General features: G+C 44.7%; 1 protein-coding gene across 1 annotated transcript in view; it reads right to left on the bottom strand.

Annotated features, from left to right (window-relative positions):
* Positions 1 to 21,591, bottom strand: part of SLC35F1 (solute carrier family 35 member F1) — a 257,867-nt gene that overhangs the window by 111,745 nt on the left and 124,531 nt on the right. Inside the window, exon 2 of the mRNA XM_066613772.1 lies at positions 17,219 to 17,394. Within this exon, the coding sequence (XP_066469869.1) occupies positions 17,219 to 17,394 (176 nt within the window). The remainder of the gene's footprint in view (positions 1 to 17,218; positions 17,395 to 21,591) is intronic.

Below are 21,591 nucleotides of genomic sequence, written 5' to 3'. Positions count from 1 at the left end.
GGAGCCACAGAGCTCTATTACATTAATCAAGTGGTAAGGAACGCTGGAAAATCTTCATTTACTCTGATTTTAATCTGACAATCATCTCACTTCAGGTGCTCATAAGAGATCTCACAAATTTGTTTCTGAATCTTGCTTGGGAAAATTTCACCCAGATCTCTAATATTACTGATATGCCCAAGGATGCAAAACTTGCATCCTTCTTATCTATCTCTTCTTCATGGAGTAACTACTGTCAGAGTTATGCATTATTTCAGTCTTCATGGTCACCTTATGCCAACTTAACAGGAAAGGTATTTTGTTTTTAATGCTCAATATTGCTTAGAACTCAAAAATCTAACCAACAGGATGTGAGCAAATTATTCTCATCATATGATGCAGTAAGAAGGAAGTGATAGAAGACAACACCATTTCCCAAATTAAAGAGAAACCATATATCAAATGTTGATATTTTCCAAGGCAGCTGAACCATTTGAAAAATTATATGGAAAGAGAGAGAAAGAACGAACTAATATATTAAAAGAAGATGATTTTCACCTGTCAGATTTATGCATCACATTTCAGGCCAGTGTTCTCTGAAAGGATATTTTTATAACATAATAAACCGACAAAAGAAAGAGTCCCTGAGGAAAATTGACCAATATTTTTGTTTAGTCCCATTTGAGACTGAGAATCATGTGAATGGCCAAAATGTGCAGGTCTCTGAGTGCATGAATTTTTTGGTTCAACAAGTGCAGCTGACAATGATGAGCCTTTGCAGTAAAAATATATACAGACTCCTTGATAAGTCATGGTAAAAAGAATAGAGAAAAGCAGAAATTACTAAAGCTAAAATTTTAATTGCTTTACACTCTTTTGAAAAAAGTAATATTTATTTCCGTTATATAGAGCCAGGATGGCCTAGTGCAGGGGTGTCCAAAGTTTTTGTCAGGAGGGCCACATTGTCTCTCTGACACTGTGTCGGGGGGCCCGGGGGGAAAAAAGAATTAATTTACATTTTAAATTTGAATAAATGTACGTAAGTTTACATAAATGAATATATTAAAGATGAACTTATATGAATGAATGAAGGTCTTGCAATAGCTCAAGGCCTATAAAAGACCTTGCACAAAGCAAGGCTGGCCTTTCCTTTGCTGCCGCTACTGCGTCACAGACGTGAAACAGCAAGCAGTGGAGGGAACCCTCATCCCACAGCTCACGCGAGAAGTCAAACAGTCGCCCTCATGCTGAGAACAGTTGTGTCAGGCCAGTGTGGGCTCCAACAAATCTCCAGAGGACCAGAGGCTCATTGAAGACTGGAGGCTCCCTGAGGGCCGCATTGAGAGGCCTCGAGGACCACAAGTGGCCCCAGGGCTGGGGTTTGGGCACCCCTGGCCTAGTGGTTCAGACATTGCTTGGAAGATCCAGGTTCAAATCCCTACTCAGCCACAAAGCTTCCTGGGTGACCTTGAACCAGTCACTATATCTTGGCCTAACCTCTCTCACAGGGTGGTTGTGAGGACAAAAGGAGGGAAAGAACCATGTACACCACCCTGAGCTCTTTGGAGAAAGGGCAATATAAAATGAGAACGAATTAATGAATGAATAATTTGTAACAAAGATAAAATGTTAAACAACCCAATTCTAACTTTCCAGTGCCAATGCAGCCAGGCCAATGGGGTGCACTGCATCCTGTGGTGGTGGTGCAGTCATGGAAGCCTACTCAAGATAAGGCAACAGTTTTTCCCTTACCGCAGGGCAGCATTGGCACTTGGTTAGGATTCGGCCGTAAATCATATGAATTTTCCATGAGAACATTTCCCTTAACATTCTTATGTTGTAATTCTGCCTGGGATGGCCCATGCAGGTCACTTTGCAGAGCCCCCTGTGGCTAGTGGTCTCTTCCACAGCATTACTGGGCCCGGGCCTCTCAGAGCAATTTTATCAGGGGGTACAAAGTTTCTTTGGGGCCCCTTCGGGAAGGGGAGCAGTGGCAGAATGAAGGCAAAACAGGCAGGAGGAAAGTGGCAACAGTTGGAATAGTCTTTGAAGCCTAGGTCTACCAGTCTTCCCAATGCAGAACTCAGGTCTACCTGCCTGCCTGGTGCTGGCAGCTAGATACAGAAAACCAAACACACCCTTAAGTCTCTCTAAAATCTTTCAAATATAGAAAATTATTCCAAGAGATTAGTATCATTGTATTTAGGCTCACAATAGAAACGAAAGTGTCCTGTGTACACCAAAACCAACTTCTGCAACAGCTGCAGTCCCACAGCTGTGTCCCTGTGCTCTTCTACGCTCCTCCATGGTTAGCAGATCCACAAGCCAAAGAACTACTGTAGTAGTTCAGTTTCCTCCCAGATGTGATATGGTTAAGGAATGTATTCCTGGTGTGTATGGCTTGTGGCAGTAGTCACCGTCATGTGCCCAAGGTAATGCCCTCAGCATTCCTCATGGGCAGTGAGTCTGGGTGAGACTGGAAAATGTAAGATCTCAGGAAATTTCTGGGCCCCCTTCTTTGGCTCTTGGGCCCCCTTTCTGACCCTGGGCCCGGGTACAAATTACCCCCTTTACCCCCCTCTCCTAGGCCCTGACTGGGCCCATCGCAGGGCATTCGGCCACAGCAACCTCCCCGAAGTGGCAACACAGTCAGTGATGAACTCCGTCAGCTGATGCAATCAGCACCTAATGTGGCAGCCCCCTTCAGGTTCACCATGAGGTGCCTGGATTGCAGGCGGCCCCACCCGCTCCAGATAACCAGCTGAGGGTGAAACCAGCTGCAGCTTCAGCCACCTTCCAGCAGACCTGACAGGATAATCAGGCTTAGAGAGGAAGCTCCCTCCAGGATCAGGACCTGTGAAGGAACCATCACTTACACAGGGGCAAGGGCAGGAAGGGGTGGAGTGGAGACCAGAGGTGCCTGTATATAAAGGTTCCCCAGTAGCTCAGTAAAGGGTAGGCATCTACCCTGTGATCCTTTGATCCCTGACAGGCGAAGGCAGAGTGAGGAAACTGGGTGGTTTAACACCCTCCCCTGGCCATGTCTGAGGCTGGTTGGGTTTCTCTTACTGCTCCTGAGAAAGACCTCCTGTCTCCATCTTGGACACCTCTCCCTTGCTGCCAGCAGTGTCCTCAGCTGAGCGGCCAGCACTGAGGGTCCTGGCCACCCAGACCATACAAATCCCATGCATGTCTACTCAGAGTTAAACACCACTGAGTTCAGTAGGACTTCTCCCAGGTGCTATATGACTACAGCCTTAAAAACATGAACCCTACATATTTCATACTCTTAAATACAATTTTACCATGCAAAATTGTGATTTGTTGAACTGGGCCCCAACCTTCACATGCCATTGTAAGCTTGACTTGAGAACTTTATCAAAATGTTGGCTTCCACACTTTTTGTAGCCATTCCTGTTTCAAAGGAATTGCTTGTGCTTTTCAAGGTCTAGCGGCTGCTAGATGTAGGACTAATTTGTGCAATTTGCAGGAACAGCATAATGCATGTAGCTAAGCAGGCATATCGATGGATCTGGTGGTAGCTGCATACTTAAGATGTCAGATACACCCTCATGTATCAAAATTACCAGCTTTAATTCAAAGCCACTGCCTATGAAAAACAAAGCAGTCTTTGCGAGAGAATCAACACCCAATTTGTATATTTTTGCTATTTTAGAAAGAGGTGTGATGCCATTGCATGATAGAGTTTCTAAAACAATCTCTTCAACACAACTGATGGTAAATTTTTTTAAATACAAAAATAGCCAAAATAAATTCTCATGCTGAAAATCTTTTTTTTTTTTTTTTTGAATGAATTTATCTTTGTTATCCGCTGATTCCAATCTGCCATGAGGATGTGGGTGTGAAGTATCAGCAGATGACAATGCATGATGATGCTTGGCGATGACATGGGGCACCACTGACTCTGAGGAACCTAATGGTGTCACAGCTGCTGCCAATATGCTGGTGCAGTGGTTCTCACACATATAGCATCAGGACCCACTTTTTAGAATGAGAATCTGTCAGGACCCACCGGAAGTGATGTCTTGACCGGAAGTGGCATCATAAAGCAGGAAAATTTTTGACAATCCTAGGCTGCAATCCTACCCACACTTACCCAGAAGTGACTATCATGATTAAAAGCATATACATAGTAGCCTGTTAAAAGTACAGTTGTGTAACATTTCCCCAAATGCAGTCACATATCAGTCTAATATATTAAAAATAAAATATTGAAATGAACGGGGACCCACCTGAAATTGGCTTGCAACCCACTGAGTGGGTCCTGACCCACAGTTTGAGAAACACTGTGCTGGTGGTTTGAGGGCCCTATCCTATTCAACTTTCCAGTTGAATGCAATGCAGCCCCTAGACAAGGGAACAAATATTCCCTTACCTTGTGAAGGCCTCCATAACTACTACCCTTCCACCACAGGATGCTGCCCACACCCCACTGGCAGAGCTACACCATGGCTGGAAAATTGGATAGGACTTGGCCATAAGTCAGTTATGGAGGGGGCTGAGTTCCTGGTACCAGCTCTTCAGAAAGGCTCACCAGGTATAAAAGGGAAGGGGAACAAGAGGTGGGAGGAAAGAAAAAGAGGAAACGGAAGGAAGTAAAAAAGGAAAGAAGATGGCAGATGGCAAGAAGGTGGAGTGAAGGAGGGAGTGAGGAAGGAAGGCAGAATGGGAGCAAGGAAACTTCTGGAGGGGATGAAAAGGAAGGGAAGGGAGGGGAAAGAATAACAGCAAGGAGATGAATCAAAAGAGGAGAGGAGATTGGACAGGACACAAAAGGGAAAAAGAAGAAGAAAGCAACAGAGAAAGGAAAGAAGGAAGGAGTATAAGGAGATACATAAGGAGACTGTGGGCAGACATAAGAACATAAGAACAGCCCCACTGGATCAGGCCATAGGCCCATCTAGTCCAGCTTCCTGTATCTCACAGTGGCCCACCAAATGCCCCGAGTTGACACTGTGGGGCTCAGGGATGAACACAACCTTTGGTGGTGGTGGTAAGATCCCACACACTCTCCCAGGCTCCTGTTGCTGGAGAGGGGGCTGGACCCTCCCATACCCCTGATGCTTGTATCCAGGCATCAAATATCAGGGCTCCACCAAATGAGTCAAGAAGCTTGCCTGCTTGAAGCTTACCAAGAGTTATGTACCCAGTGTGGTAGTCAGCAGGCACCTTGCATCTTTGCTGTACAAACCTTTTCTAATTCTCCTCCAGTTTTGTCTTGCTTTAATTGGACTCTATTGTGATCAATAACATTAACTCAGAAAGTACAGTGGCCCAGTCTCTGCTAATGGCATAAACTTTGATGCTGAGATGCTCCCACAGGGAGACAAATAAGAGATCACACTCCTACATTCAATTTTAAGCAAAACAGAATGAATTCTTGAAAAGACTCTGGCTTGGGTTCTAAGATACACAAGCACCAGTGGTGACACCACAGCTCGCATCACCAGGTGCAGGAGGTCAGCGCAACACCCCTATGATGTATCTCCTCCCGTGCAGTGGGCGGGGCAACACCCCAGAGAGTTGGCATGGTGATGTACCATCACTCCACTCCTGCTGGTTTTTTGGCTCCAGGTGGTAGCGGGGGGGGGGGGTAAGTATGGTGGGTGGCCAGGCCGGGTGCACTTTTGAGGGGTCTGGGAGAGGAAGGGGAGGAGTCAGGTGGAGCCAGGAGATTCCGCAAACCACATGTGGTTTGGCATGACAACAGGCAGTCTGGAGTGTGGTGAGGAAGGCGGCGCTGATGAAGGCTGCCTGCCTGTGAGCTGCAGCCACAGCCTCGGTACAGGAGAGGGGGACCCAGGTGCTGTAACCCCCCTTCCTGGGTGGTCTGAGGTCACCCCTGACACCCCAATTGGCTGGTATTCAGGTAGGTGACGGCTGAACCCTCCAAGATGGCTCCTCCTCTGACGGGCCAGTGATGATCCTTCTGTGCCAGATGTCAGCTGCCGAGTCTGAGCACGACACTTTTAATTAATTCAGATATAAAGTATGAAACCAGTGACACTGAAATAGTTCATAAATATAACTGAAATATCAAATCTGATTTTATATATATAAAACAAAATTTCATATACCTAAAAGTTTTTAGAATAACTTCTCTAAAGTAAATACTTTGTACAAATTTAGCCCAGTTTTGATCCATCGAACAAATTATATTTCACCAAATAAAGTAAACAAATGAACATCACATTGCACTTTATTATCCCAGGACATTATGAACAGCCTCAATTTTTCAGGAAAACATTCTCAATCTCCCTACATTTTCTGACTGCGTGTAGCAATTTGGTCACACCCATCATATCTCAATGCATAATCAATCAAGCTATAACCAACAGTGGATTCACGTTTATCCCTGGTGGAAACTTATGGCCATCCTTGATGCTGTTAACAAATGATGACTCATTTAACATCATCCATCAGAACTAAAGATCTCAGCTAGCTGAACAGGATAACAAATGAATCAGAGGAACAGTACATCCACCCATTTCTATAACAAGAAAATTTTCAATAATTATGTTTTCCTGAAATTTTTTTATTTGTCTCCTTTCACACTGTCAAGGGTGTCAAACATAAGACCCTCAGGCCAGATACAGCCTGTGGAAGCTCTTTATCTACCTTGTGTGATGAACTGGTTCTCCTAGCACCACCATCAGCTGTGAAGGGACACAATGGCAGAAGCAGAACTACTGAAAAGATGGAGCTGGGAGAGCCCAGTTAGCACATGAGCCACCTTTTTTCAGTGAAAGCACTTCAGCCAGGACGTCAATTCACAGACCACCTCTCTGCTCCTGAGCTGCGAGGTGATGCCTAGGCAGAAGCAGCTGAAAGGGTGGCCTGCAGGATAATTGGGCTCTCCCACCTTGATAATAAGGACACTCCCATATCTTGAAAACATGATCAAGATTTGCATATTTCCTCTTGCAAAAGGAAATTGCAGCAAAAAGTTCCTAGGTGAGAACAAATTGCTTATTTCTGGTCGTCACTTGCTTAATGTCACACCCAGCCCTCAGCAGTTACCATTAATGCTATTCCACCCACTACATGAAATGAGTTTGACACCTCTAGTTAGGTCCTTGTCCAAGTCACATCAATACACTCCTGTCAATTAAATACAATTAAGGTCATCCTGGAAGAAAGTTTAGGAATGAGTTACATTACAGAAGAATACATTTCTGTACAATGAAAAACGTGGACCATCAGTATTCTATATTCTACCTAAGATTCATAAAGCTGGGTGAATTGGGATGACTTTGGATAGTACCTGCCAATGAATCAATATGTACACTCTTCTGTGAAACTTTTTATACCATAGTACATATTATAGTAAAATACACCAGCACTCCCCAACAAGCAGCAATAATGATTATAGAAAGTACTTTGAATATGTGAGATTAACGTATATCCACTTAATTCATTTCATATTCAGCAAAAATAGTTATATTCAGTATTTGTTTTTCTTTCATTAGGGTATATTATTGGCAAACAAATGAGCTTGATTTACCACTAGATCCATGTTATCTACCATGGCTGCCAAAGTTGCAAATGTATATATGGATAGGCTAGAAATAAAATGTACGCATTCCTCAGATAATCCATACTGAAATGATCTGATCCTTTGGTAGCAATACATAGACAGTATATTTGTTATATATTGACTCTTGTAAACTTTGGAAGTGTAACATCATTTGAAATGAATTTGAAAGTCATGAATTACACAGGCCTACAAAACTGAGGGTCAGAAAAGTTTTCCCCAAACTTTATGGTGCTTTGATATGAATTTGGGATGCCAATTGCAAAATTGGCATCTGTTTTGCCCTATCACATCCAGTTTTGGAGATATAGTATAGCCTCATTAGTGAATGGTTCAAGCAGCTTCCTCATGAGGAAGCCTTTACCATGGCTTCCTCATGAGGCAGCTGCTTGAACTATTTACTAAAGAGGTTATGCCGTGTCTCCAAAACTAGACATGACAGGGCAAAACGGATGCCATTTTTAAGAACATAAGAACAGCCCCACTGGATCAGGCCATAGCCCCATCTAGTCCAGCTTCCTGTATCTCACAGCGGCCCCACCAAATGCCCCAGGGAGCACACCTGATAACAAGAGACCTGCATCCTGGTGCCCTCCCTTGCATCTGGCATTCTGACATAGTCCATTTCTAAAATCAGGAGGTTGCACATACACATCACGGCTTGTAACCCATAATGGATTTTTCCTCCAGAAACTTGTCCAATCCCCTTTTAAAGGCATCCAGGTCAGATGCCATCACCACATCCTGTGGCAAGGAGCTCCACAGACCAACCACACGCTGAGTAAAGAAATATTTTCTTTTGTCTGTCCTAACTCTCCCAACACCCAATTTTAGTGGATGTCCCCTGATTCTGGTGTTATGTGAGAGTGTAAAGTGCATCTCTCTATCCACTTTATCCTTCCCCTGCATAATTTTGTATGTCTCAATCATGTCCCCCCCTCGGGTGTCTCTTTTCTAGGCTGAAGAAGCCCAAATGCCATAGCCTTTTCTCATAAGGAAGGTGCCCCAGCCCAGTAATCATCTTAGTCACTAAGCTACCCCAGAGATGAAATCACTGAAGTTCATCCCGGGTCACATGGAGAGGGTAAAACTCAGAGCTGAAATCATTTGGTCTTTTCAAATTTCTCTTCCAAAAACTGAAATCCCTCTCCAGTACAGTTTTTTGTTTTTTTTAAATTAAACACAACCCTACTTAAGAGTCATATAGTCACTCTGGCTCTATATCTGGTACTAGGTCCCCACTCCAGATCTGGCTGTGCCTCATTGAACCTCTGTGACTGCTTGGGCCAAATTCTGAGTGTCCCTCCTTGGATCAACCCTTGGCTCATTGCCAAGCCTCCCCAAGAACCTGGCTCAGTGTCTGGAGTTCTTCTCCTGACAGCTTTGCCTGGATTCTTTTCAGCAAGCTAATGAGAAGTATAGTTGAACTCCTGACCCCTCTCCCTAGGCTTTTTCATGTGCCACCAAAAGTGCCATGCGCCTCCACAGCCGTTTCCTCTGCCTCTTCCTTTCTCTTGTTTTTCTCTTTAACTCACAGCAGCCAAGCTGCAGCTGTGACTCTGCATGTCGGCCAACCTTTTCTGTTTTCTCACTTTGATCCACTGGTTTTCTCCGTCTTTCTCCTGCTCATCCTCGAATATCTAACAGCCCTCTTGGAATCCCAGGAAATCTGACAGTCTGCAGATGTGCTGCTGCATGTACACAGAAGTCATATTTGCTTGACTAATTCTCCCCTGGCACTGTGCTTCCCCTTCCCCTAGTCTACAAAGTGGCATCAATTTGCTACTCAGTTTCAGCTACTGTGTTGAAATACACAAGTCGTCCCCCCATTACTGTAAATATTGCTTTAATAAACCAGCATCAGTTCATTTATTTCTGACTCTTGTCTCATCTATCACCCTGTCAGGTGCCAACATGTACTAAAGCTGAGTCATGAGGCAACAGTCAGAGATCCCTTCACAGGAGGGCAAATCACTGGGTTTCTGGAGAACACCAGGCATGTCATCATTTCACACGAAAGGCAGACCACGCCTGTTACTTTCATTTCCCTCAGCTACGTTTTAAGTGAGCCCAAGCAAGGATCAATGACAGCCTTTTTGAAATCCATAGAGCTGAGCTGCAGTTCTATACTTGGTGTGTTAACATCTGCAGGTTTGATAAGAACTTTTTTGTTCAAAAGCTAAAGATGTGCATAAAAATCTAATGATCTTTGCTCTGAAATCTGGTCACAAAGACAGACTTAAGGTAAACTTGCCAGAATCTAACTGATAAAGCTCCAGGGAGTTCTTGTGCTGTGCCAAAGCTAGCCTATAAAGCACTGAAAGCAAGGAAGTCATGCATCCTCTCATCTTAATCTAACAGCATGCAAGTAAACTCCAACTGAACAAAGTTCAGGTAGAATCCCTTTGTGTGAGAGCCCAGGTACCTGGTGACAGTTGCATCCCTGCCCTACCTGCAGCCGCATTGATTAGGGGAGGGCTTGCTGCCTATGCTAAAGCTTAGTTGGGGAATTTCACTGAATGTGGTCTCACAACCACAGGAACTGCACTGCTTCCATTGCTCAGTTTCGCTAAGGTGTGTCCACTGAGTTTGCTCAAGGATGACAATTCCCTAGAGCAGAGATTGTCAACCTTTTCCACTGACAAGGCACTAAAATGGTCAAGGCACACTACCAGGTTTTTGACAATTGACAAGCACAGCATGCTGCCAGTGGGGGCTCACATCTCCCACTGGCCCTAATAATAAATGACTTTCCCCCAAATTCCTGTGGCACACCAGTGTGCCACGGCACAGTGGTTGAAAATGGCTGCCCTAGAGTTTTAAAAATTAGATTTTGGAGTAATTTTTGGCCCAACTCTGAGCTGTTAGTAATCCCCAGAATTTAGATTTTTTTAAAAAAATATGACAACATTTTGTGGGGAGAGTCAAAGTCACTCTGAAAAATTGAGGTACTTTTTTTGGACAACAGTGACAGTGAAAACAAAACTAAACAGCCTATTTACACTTAGCTCCAAGTATGAGCAACTCATGTTAAATCAGATTATAAGCTCAATAGTCAAAGATCAGTATAAAGATAGGTAAATTCACTGAAATTAAACCATAAATAAAACACAAAGAGAGAACATTTATTGTACACCACACAAGTACTGTATATTACAACAAACAGATATATAGTAAGGATCTAACATAATGAAGCTCCTAAATTGTAAAATAGCATTCACAAATAGAATGAGAACAATAGTTGAGGCACCAAGTACTTGCCCGAGTTCTAATTTAGTCTGCACATATGCAGAAAAGTGAATTTTTCAATGGCACATAGCATGCCTCTTATCTGCAATATCCTCAGAGAAGTCAGTACATAGTGTTTTCACATCCAAAGTATTAATATATAAACATCAAGGGCGTTCTCACATGTGAGAACAAACAGGGTCTGTCTGGAAGTTCACACTGGAGAGGAGCAGATAGAGGCTCCATCAGAATGGTCCTTCTATGCAGTGCACCTGGAACAGCTCTGTTACAATCACCCCTGACACACAAAACATACACATACAACCCAGCCAGACAAGGCTTGTATTTTGGCTTGTGCAAGAAAATGAGATTTTGGAGAGCCGAGTCAAACTTCTGCTGCTGGTTACCCTGGGGAGAAAGGGATTCAAAGCCCTTTGCCTCTCTCTCTTCTTGCAGGGAGCAAATCCATGAGCAGAACCAATATTTTTGACCAATTCCTGTTCTCTTCAAAACGTGGAGCTGCTTTTTAAAAAAGATGGTGGCCAACCTCAATTCAGTGCCCTAATATGCAAAGGCTTGTGTTTAACCTAAATAAGTAGGTGGAATGTGTTGAAAGACTGTGGATTGTAACATACTGTGTTTTTGTGTTGGTGACTTGTTAAATGGATGTAATAAAGGTTTGCAAAAGGAGACGAGCAGATATTAAAACTATCCACCACAGTAACAGATGTTCTGCAGGCAGTACAAAGATTGAAACATCTGTAACTTGTTGTAGAACAACCTATCCTGATGGTCATTGGGGCACATGCGTCCAGGGTTCATGGTCAAGGAGGATTAATTTTATGACTCATGGTTAAAAAGCTACTTTTCCTTGAAAAGCCCAATAAAGGATGGCATTTTCCACTAGCATTTTCATATAGCTTATGAAAAAATACCTGTACCCAATGGGCATAGCTACTGGAGCATTCTACTATGTAATGTAAATAGTCCACCTAGACAAAGGACTCTAGCTTTCAGAATGTCTCCAACTTAATCTGAGACTCAGTATTGCCACTTACTTGACTTTGTTCTACTGGCTGCAAGGCCAACCCTCTTACCATGCTCCAGGTATCTGTCATTCTCTCAGTCTATACACATTTTCTGTTGGAGAACAAAAAAGGCATGTAGCTGAGGGAATGATGGTGTCTGGATTGAGGTTTCTCTTGTGCAATATTAAAGGATCTCCAGCAGCCCAGCATAAATCAGCTGGTTGACTGCTACTTAACCTATGCCACTGCCCATCAAGAGATACCTGGTGCCCTTGTGTACACTTCCATCACCTATGAATTGTATTTGGCTTGATTCTAAGAAGTTAAATCACTCAGACTTTGGTCCTTAAAACTCTGAGCCTCCCAGTTCACTGAGTGGTGACTTGCTCAGCATCTTTGGTCACACATCCATCAGTGGATGCAAGGAAAGGTACTCTGCACCACTACACTGTCTTGCTGATTTTCTGGCCTATCCATCTATCTGCCTCCTTTTTCTACCTTTAACCCTCAATCTTTTCCTCCCTTGTTCTTAGCCAAGCAGGTTTTTAAGAATCCCTGAGGCATCTGGTGGGCCACTGTGAGATATAGGAAACTGAACTAGATGGGCCTATGGCCTGATTCAGCAGGGCTCTCCTTATGTTCTTAAACTTTCAGCAGTTTAGGGTGCAATCCTAACCCCTTATGTCAGTGCTTTCCAGCACTGACGTAAGGGCAATGCAGCTCTGAGGTAAGGGAACAAACATTCCCCTACTTTGAGGAGGCCTCCATGAGTAACACCCAACACTGCATTGTTTCAAGTTACTCCTGATTCTTCGATGAGCCCCTCAAGTGCCATACGTAGCGCAGGTGCATCATGAGCCAATGGTAAATAATCCTTCCACCTGAGTCAGAGTTGCATGTGTATCCCACACATGAGTCTCAGGAGACTGCTCTCAGTAACAAACCACTTGAAAGCAAACATAAATAATTTGCAAAAGCCAAATGCTGAACTGAGGACACATGTTAGGGAGAACAGAAAGTAACAGCAAGGTAACATTTCACAATGTGCTCCAATTTCCCCTTTCTGATCAGATGAATGACTAGCATACGACAGTACAGCTGCATGCAGCAAAACAGCTCCGTGGGATCATTCAAACCATTTGGATAATTGGAAGTTTGGGTAAATGGAAATACTCTTTACATAGGGCTTAGACTGAAACAACTGGAAAATTCATGGTGTGTTAGATACCAAGTATTTTTGGATACACAAAAGCCGCCTTGGGTGCCCTTTGGGGGGAAAAGCAGAATATAAATCGAATAAATAAATAAAATAAATAAATGTGGATTTCAAGAAGAAGAAGAAAAAACAGGAGCTAAAAATAAAGAACCACCACATGCAACTGCATCTCTTCAACAGCAACCACACCATAATGAGACAGGGAAATACAGGAAATACAGAATCCTAGCTCGCCCTTGGGTCAGCGCAAGTCCCTTGAGCTGGCCCAGGAGGGTCACAAACATGCCATAAGGCACGTTTGCACCTCCTCTAGAGTCACCTTGGCTTGTGTGCAGAGACGCACCGGCCCATGGATGCTGCATCCAGCCTCCGTGCCGAATCTTCTGAGGAGTCTTGTGTCGACCAAGCTTGGCTGATACAAGGCTCTGGGGTGGGCAGGGAAGGAGGTGTTCTGGGGTGGGGAAACAGCGGTCCCAGGGGCAGGTGGGGAGTGGGAGGCGGGGCTAGGACTTAAGCCTCCTGGCTTGCCTGTTCAAGCACAAGATAGGATTGCGCTGACAGTTTCTCAGGACAGCTATCCATAGAGATAGTCCAAGAAAGATAAGAATTCATCTACCTTCTCTGCGAAGAACATAGCAAACTTTTCACAGGATACCAAATTCACATAATTTACTAAGGGCGCAATCCTGCTGTTCACTGCTGTAAAGCACGTTTGCACCAACTCAAGAGTAAGCTGCGCCGGCACATGGAGGCTGAATCCAGTCTCCAAGACAGCTTCTGCAGTAAGCCTTGTGTCAGCCCAGGGGAGCCAACACAAGACTCTGGGGTAGGCGGGGAGGAGACAAGGAGGAGGCAGGAGGGAGGCATTCCTGGGCGGGGGGAGGGCAGGCAGTGGGCAGCCCCAGGGGCAGGTGGGTGGGGAGTGGGAGGCAGGTCTGGGATCCAGCACTTATGCTGGATCACAACCCCCATTCCCGGGGAGTTCGAAGCAGCTTCAATCTGCTCTGCTGTCCTCGAACTTGTGCCACCTCAGCAGATGGTGCAAGTCCGAGGAGACTCATAGGGGCAAGGGTGCCTTACCTAGAGTTAAGGGAAAAAGTTTCCCCTTGCCTCTGGCTGAGCCGCTTTGGGCCCCTATCCTGCACTGGATACAGCGCAAGCCTCTTGGCTTGCCTATTCCAGTGCAGGGTAGGGTTGCGCCCCAACTTGTTGCAATTTTCAGAATGGTAGGCTTGTGGCACAACACAAACTGGCAAAGTTATTTCAGCATAAACTTTCAAGGGCTAGAGCAGTTATTTTCATCCTTTTCCATCTCATGGCACATTGACAGGGCATTAAAATTGTCAAAGCACACAATGAGTTTTTGACAATCAGCAAGGGCACACTGCATGCTGGTGGGGGGCTAATAACCCGCAACTGCCCTATTAATAAATGATTCTCCCCCAAACTCCTGCGGCACACCTGCGGACCAATTACAGAGCACCAATGTGCCCCTGCACACTGGCTGAAAATCACTCGGCTAGAGCCTACTAGTCTTTGCAGTTAGTGCCAATCATTATTTCCTCATCTCAGGAACAACTGTTAGGTCTGCTCCCATAAGTTTTCTTTAAGGAAAAGATTCACCTTCAGATGACGTCTTGCCATGCCAAATCTTTATCACCTCTTCTATTTTGACTCTATTCCCCCCCCACACACACACACACTGTGTACTGTGATCAGTGGCACCCAGGCACACTACTTTTACACTTTCAAGTTACTTGCCTAAAATGGGAGAGCCTCAATGCAGAAATTCTCCTATTGCTGATTGTGATGGAAATGCTTTCAAAAGAATTCACAAAATAAGGGGGTTTGGAATTCCACCAGGCGTGCAACAAATGTGTGTGGAGAAGGCAACACTCAGCTCAAGGGCAACCTGAAATAGCTGTGCAAACCTGGAATAGTCCTGGCAACCCAAACTGAGTTTTGGAGGAAAAAAAAGCTGCTGGAACAGCCTCTCTTTTAAAAGAAGAGATAATATTTTCAGTCTCCAAGACAATTCTTTGCTAGCTAGACAAAGGTTTAATAGTCAAACATAACTCTTCATTTAGTAGCCTCCCTGCAGTGGAGCATAGCAGTGTCCTTTTAATCACAAGCGTTTCATAGGGGGTGGGTAACTTACTATATATGACATGATGGACAGTCTCCTCCATTAGACTGTGATGCACTTTAAAAAAAAAGTTAGCAGCAGGAATGTTGCCAAATCACTTGGAGATGTTAAAACCAAAAAGAAGGAAGAGGCCAACACAGTGATAACAACAATAAGGTGATAAGCCTATGGGCAGTAAAACCAACTCCCAGGGGCCCAGTGAATAGTTTGAGAACATCAGATGATACCGCTTTACTGAAGTTAAATGGGTGTAGACCTTCTTAGCAATCTGGATGGGAGACCCCTGAGAGCTCCATGTAAAAGTGAGATATAAATATAACAAATATATTAAAACCTCATAGCTTGCCCTCTCTGAACAACTATTTAATTCATACATCTGAATGTCCTTCCCTTACTCACCTCTTGCTTTGGGGGGGGGGGCAGAGGTGGGATATACATATATACATATATATATTTACTAAATGAAATAAATAAAGCTTTTTAGATTGGAGACAGACTGTGTATTTGTTCACTTATTTAATAATTAGGTTGTCTAAAAAGGGCTTTGAAAGGAACCTCATAAAAGAATCCTCTTAAAGTGACAGGAGGAAAGGGCAGAAGTTGCAAACATACCCAAGTTAAGCAAAAACCAAAATTTCTATTTGCTCTTTCAAGTATGTGTCGGTCCAAGGACACCATTTTTTTCTGAAGAGATTACACACCAATGGTCTAATTGACACTCTCTAAGAATGAAGAGCTGCTTCAGCTCAAGGATTGGAATGCAATTCTCATTTCAGAGGCTGAAAGAGTTCACAAATTTTTGGAAACCTTTTTGACTTGCCTCCAGTGCCACTTCTTCCTCTTACGCACTTGTTTACCTTGTGACTAGATATATAATTTCAGGATGCAATCCTAACCCCTTATGTCAGTGCTTTCTAGCACTGACATAAGGGCAATGCAGCTCTGAGGTAAAGGAACAAACATTCCCTTACTTTGAGGAAGCCCCCATGAGTGACACCCAACTGCAGGATGCAGCACACGTCCCATTGGCACCACTATGCCAGTGCTGGAAAGCACTGGCATAAGGGGTTAGGATTGCACCCTCAAGATCCAACTCTCCCAGAATTAACATAGTGTAAATTCAAATTTAAAAAAGACGGGGGAAAGAACATGCTTTAATGCAGTGTTTCTCAAGCTGTGGGTCGGGACCCACTAGGTGGATCGCAAACCAATTTCAGGTGGGTCCCCATTCATTTCAATATTTTATTTTTAATATATTAGACTTGATGCTACCATGGCAAGTGCATTTGGGGAGATGCTACAGACCTGTACTTTTAACAAGTTATTATACACATTCTTTTAACAATAATAGTAAATGGAACTTACTCCTGGGTAAGTGTGGGTAGGATTACAGCCTAGGATTGTTAAGAATTTTCCTGCTTGATCATGTCACTTCTGGTCATGACATCACTTCCAGTGGGCCACGACAGATTCTCATTCTAAAAAGTGGGTACGGGTGCTAAATGTGTGAGAACCACTGCTTTAATGTATTGGTTCTCAAACTTTTAGGGAAATTTACTGCCTAAATAAGTCTTTGCAGCAGAGGGGCAAAGACAGCAACATGATCCCCAGGACTGTGTTGCTAAGGGGGGGGGCGAAGGGGGGTGCTTTCACTTTCACTTAGTTAGGGCTGTTGAAGCCCGAGGAGGTGCAGGCAGTTCTGAGCAACCCTCCACAGAGCTCCCCAGGGCTTGGAATCTTCAGAAAAAGCTATCACAAAGCACATCCTGGTTGTGTTTGCAAACAAGAAGTGCTTTGCAACCCTAACTAAGTGAAAGTAAATGAAAGCACCCCCTCTTCTCCCCCCTTAGCAACATGATCCTGGGGATTGTGTCACTGCCTCTACCCCTGCCCCTTAAGGGAGCAGGGGAACCTTTACACAAGCTGGTGGGTCATAACCCACCAGTTTGAGCACTGCTTTAATGTGATCCAGTGGAAAAAATTATTCCCTGTAAAAGGAAAAGGACATGTCCCAATGTCCAGTGGTCTGTACATTAATTACTCTACATCCAGATGATGCCACTTACCTTGTCTAACAGCTAACGTTGTAGTGTAGACCAAAAATAGGAGAATGTAGTTCAGGAAGCTCTGAAAAACTGGAGTGTTGGCATGGAAGTCATCTGACAAATATTTGCTGGTCAGGCCAATACCACAGATGAGCAAGGACAGAACCTGCCCAAGAGCCATGGACAGCAGGAGTTCCCTAAAAAAACAACAACAGCACAAAGCTACAGCGTTACTAACTGGGCTAGGAAACCCACACAGCCCACAAAGAAGCATAAACTGTTTTGAGAATGTTAAAGCACTTAAAAAAAATACAGGTAGAACCTATTTATCCACGTTAGTTCCGTTCAGTGACTCCACACGATTAACAAAAAACACGTTGTGCTGAGCCCATCGAGTTAGAGTCCATCGAGCAAATAGGCTGCAGCCTGACACTTCCGGTTGGAAGGAAACTAAGGCAGCTGTTCTCCATTCCCTCCCCTCCGTACTCAGCCCTCCTGTTGCCAGCTGGCCTGCTTCTTTCACAGTTGGAATGGTGAGCTTGCTTGGGAAGCCTCTGTGTCCCAGTCGGCCTCCCAACAGCGCTGCAGGTTCTTGTTCTTGTTCTTGTTCTTGTTCTTGTTCTTCTTCTTCTCCTCCTCCTCCTCCTCCTCCTCACAGCAGCAGCAGCTGCTGCTGCTGCTGCTGCTGCTGCTGCTGCAACCCTCCCAACCACCATCATGGAAACTCCTCTGCCCTGGAGCATTCTGGGACAAGTCCTGGTCTCTGCTCACTGTCACTTGCCTCTCCAAGGCTTCCCAAGAGGCTGCATCATGGGGGGGGGGTGAATTTGGCAAACACTCCCTGGGTTTTTTTAAAGCAATCCCCTCCTGCCTCCCACTCCTGAGCCCTCCCCGTTGCCAGCTGCCTGGCTTCTTTAGCAGGTGGGATGCTGATCTTTTAAGAGACCAGCCCTATGCGTTTCTACTCTGAAGTAAGCCCCATTCCAGTCAATGGGGCTTACTCCCAGGAAAGTGTGGAGAGGATTGGGCTGTAAATCGAATGCTTTGCTTGGTGGGAAGTCTTTGTGATAGCCTGCACCATGGGGGGGGGGGGATTTGGCAAACACTCCCTGGGTTCTTTAAAGCAATCCCTCCTCTTTTAAAGCAATCCCCTCTGCTGGTACGGCACTGGCCCCTGTGTGAGTGTGAGAGAGCGCTCCACCTCCACCTCGCTGCACATGTTCTGGCTACAGAGGTTTTCCGCCCCCCTTTCCCTTCTTCAGCCTCTTTGCTGGCTCAGAGGCTCCAGGAATGTTACTGTTCCTTTGCAAGGGGAACCTCTTCCGGGGCTCCAGGGCTATTCCCTGCCTGGATGAGGCAGAGCCTTTTTGCAGTGTTCTGGGCTGCCTGGAAACAGATCCAGCGAAGGGCAAAGGAGGCAAAGGTGTGTGTGACATTCAGTACCCCACCCCATTCTCATTGAGACAAATCCGCAGATAAAAAAAATCTGTGGATAAATAGGCTGTACCTGTATTCCACTTAAAACATATACACCTCATGTGAAGGAATGCCCTTTTGCATTTCTTTTCATTCATTCTTGTGGTCATTTCTAAAACAGTATAACAATAGCAGCATTTGCATAGTATTTTTGAGCTTTCCAAGTGCTTCAGATGTAATCTTGTTAATATTCTTACAATAAACCTGCAAGGTATTACTTGCCCCCACTTCGCAGCTGGAGACCTAAGGCTGAGGCATAGTGGCTTGCTTAGGACAATCTACAGCACAATCCAATGCATGTCTACTCAGAAATCCCATTGTATTCAATGGGGCTTACTCACAGAAAAGTGTCTATAGGATTGCAGCTGGACAGCCCAATCCTATCCCTGGCAATCCATATCCAGTAGCATCGCTGAGGTTGCCAAATGTCTCCTCGGGGGGAAAGGGACTTTCATCGCCTTCCCCTGCGGAAAGCAACAGACCCCACAATGGGGCTTCTCAAGTCTGCACTGGCTATTTTGCCAGTGCAGACTTGAGAACCTCTATGTCAGCTTTCCAGCACGACACAAATGATAGGATATGGTGGAGCAGGGCTCCATCGGTCCCACCCCTGTCCTGTTCCTCCCTACCTTGGAATGCCTCCCCCTGCTCTGAAAGACCTTACTGCCACCCAAAGCTCTTCCCTTGCTCTGGGCAGCGTCTGTCTGGTGCTGGGCTGGCACCAGAGTTCCTTCCACTCTGGGTGCTGTAAAAGTGCTTTGCAGGACATTTATGACACCTGGCACTGGTGCTGGAGCTCGGCACTGGTGCTCAAATCCCATAGGATTGGGCTCTAAGTCTGCTCATGGCAGAGGTAAGATTCAACTCATGATTTCCTAACCTCCAAACTCAGTCTTTCAGTCACTATGTTACATCAGCTCTTGATCCTGTTAGCATTCTTCCTTCCTGTCATTTTATTCTGATTGTTTTAGTTAGCTCCTTGTTATTTTTGCCTTCAGCACTTTCCCTTTCTCTTTTCTGATCTTTCCTCCATACTATTTTTCGCCTGTTTTGCCAATTAGCTATCTTTTCTTGTTCACAAACCACCATTATATCTTTCTTGCATGTTCTCTTTAAAGGAATGACTCAGGGATTCCAGACAGCGTATAACAATTTTTGTGGAGTGTTATTCATCTGGGAATTTGTTTTATTTACTCCCATCTCAATGTATTAAAATTTTGCAAAACTGCTTCCTCATATGAGCTGTTGCCTCTACAAATGCTCTGATCACCATGCTGGGAAGATACAGTTTTGGGAGGGAACACAGCTTTCTCAGGAACCACCTGTGTGATGCTTGATTTCATGTTTCATATGAACAAGTCTCCATGTATCAGGCTCAGTTGTGAAATAAAAACATCAAACAAGCAATGGAAAAAACAGTTTATGGTGCATTGAATTTCTTTCATACGTGCTACCAAAATAAATAAATAAATAAAAGGTCCTATATGATCTAGAAGCTTTTGCTTTTTCCTCCTGGAGGAAAAAAAAACACTGGAGAACTTCAGTGTTGAATACACAGTGGAGATCAGTTTAAAGATACTAAAATAAATCCTAACCCTGAGGGAATATAGATATATAAAGAGTTCCATCTCTGCCACATTCCATGTTAGATAGCTGGATTGTAATGAACCACAAATCACAATGTGCAGAATTTATGTTAGACACCTGCCATCTAAAAAATTAGCAAAAAGGCCATCTTAGATCCCAATCTTGATCTGCCCAGTGCGCAAGGCTGCTTGCGACAGCACCAAAATGCTACTGTGATATCCAACATGCACCAGGCAGCCCACGACAGCCCCTTGGGAGAAGGGGACATTTGTCACCCTTCCCCCGGCTTTTGAGCTGCCACAGAAACAAGGAATTCTGTATGTATGTATGTATTTATTTATTTATTTATACAGGTATTTATAGACCGCCTTTCTTTGGTCATCAGATTTCTCCTCAGACTTTAATCCAAGGCGGTTTACATAGGCAGGCTGTTCTAAACCCCTGTAGGGATTTTTACAATGGAATAGTTCTAGTCTTTCATAAAACTCCTCCTTCCAGCTGCATTCCTTCCCAGTCTGGCATCTCTCTGGCCCTTCGCCTATCCCTCCATGCGGCCCAACACAGGGCTCAGGATTCAGTGGAGCTGAGCTCTGCTGATCCCATCCCCTCCTGCCCCCTCCCTCACCACACCTCCTCCCTGCCCTCCCTATCTTCCCCCGCCCCAGAACACCTTCCCCCGCCTTCCCCATGCCCTCACTAACCTCTCCGTTGCCCAGCAGTCTGGGTAAGTGCAAGAAGGCAGAACATGGGCTCAGCACTGGAGCTGGCCAACATGGGCTTAGTACCGGAGTGGGCTGACGCTGGGCTAGTTCCAGCGCTGAGTCAACAGTAAGGCTCATATTCTTAACCTGATCTAGTTAAGTGTGCAACAGCGCACACTTGCAGTACAAGGGCGCACCAGGCTCTAGATTGGGCCCTTAGACAATAAACCAGCTTAGGCAATTAGTCAAAGGTTGTTCCAACTTGTCCAATTTAAATTTTCCAAGTGCTGAAGATAAGCCTGGATCTCCCAGGAAGTAAAGCTCTTCAATTTTAGATCAGGTTAAGAATGCAGTGGTTCCAGTTTATTGGCTTTCCCTTAGGCTCCAAAATAAATCTTTCCCTTGCTCACTGATTTTCAGTGCAGCAAAACAGCATGACAGCTTTTGACAGCATGGCAAATTTATTACAGACTTGACACATGTTGATGGAACAGACTGAGTAAAAGAGAAAAAAAACCACACACAGGGGCACTGATCTCATTTTCCTGATTTTAATAGAGTTTTAAATTGCAAGGTGTCTGAATGAGTTTGTGCTTAGGGCCAATAAAAAGTTCAAAGGAGGGATGTGGG

This window comes from Tiliqua scincoides, chromosome 1 (genome assembly GCF_035046505.1).
Source record: "Tiliqua scincoides isolate rTilSci1 chromosome 1, rTilSci1.hap2, whole genome shotgun sequence".
NCBI lineage: Eukaryota > Metazoa > Chordata > Lepidosauria > Squamata > Scincidae > Tiliqua > Tiliqua scincoides.
The sequence above is the reverse complement of the archived record's forward strand: the minus strand, read 5'-3'. Positions and strand labels throughout refer to the sequence as shown.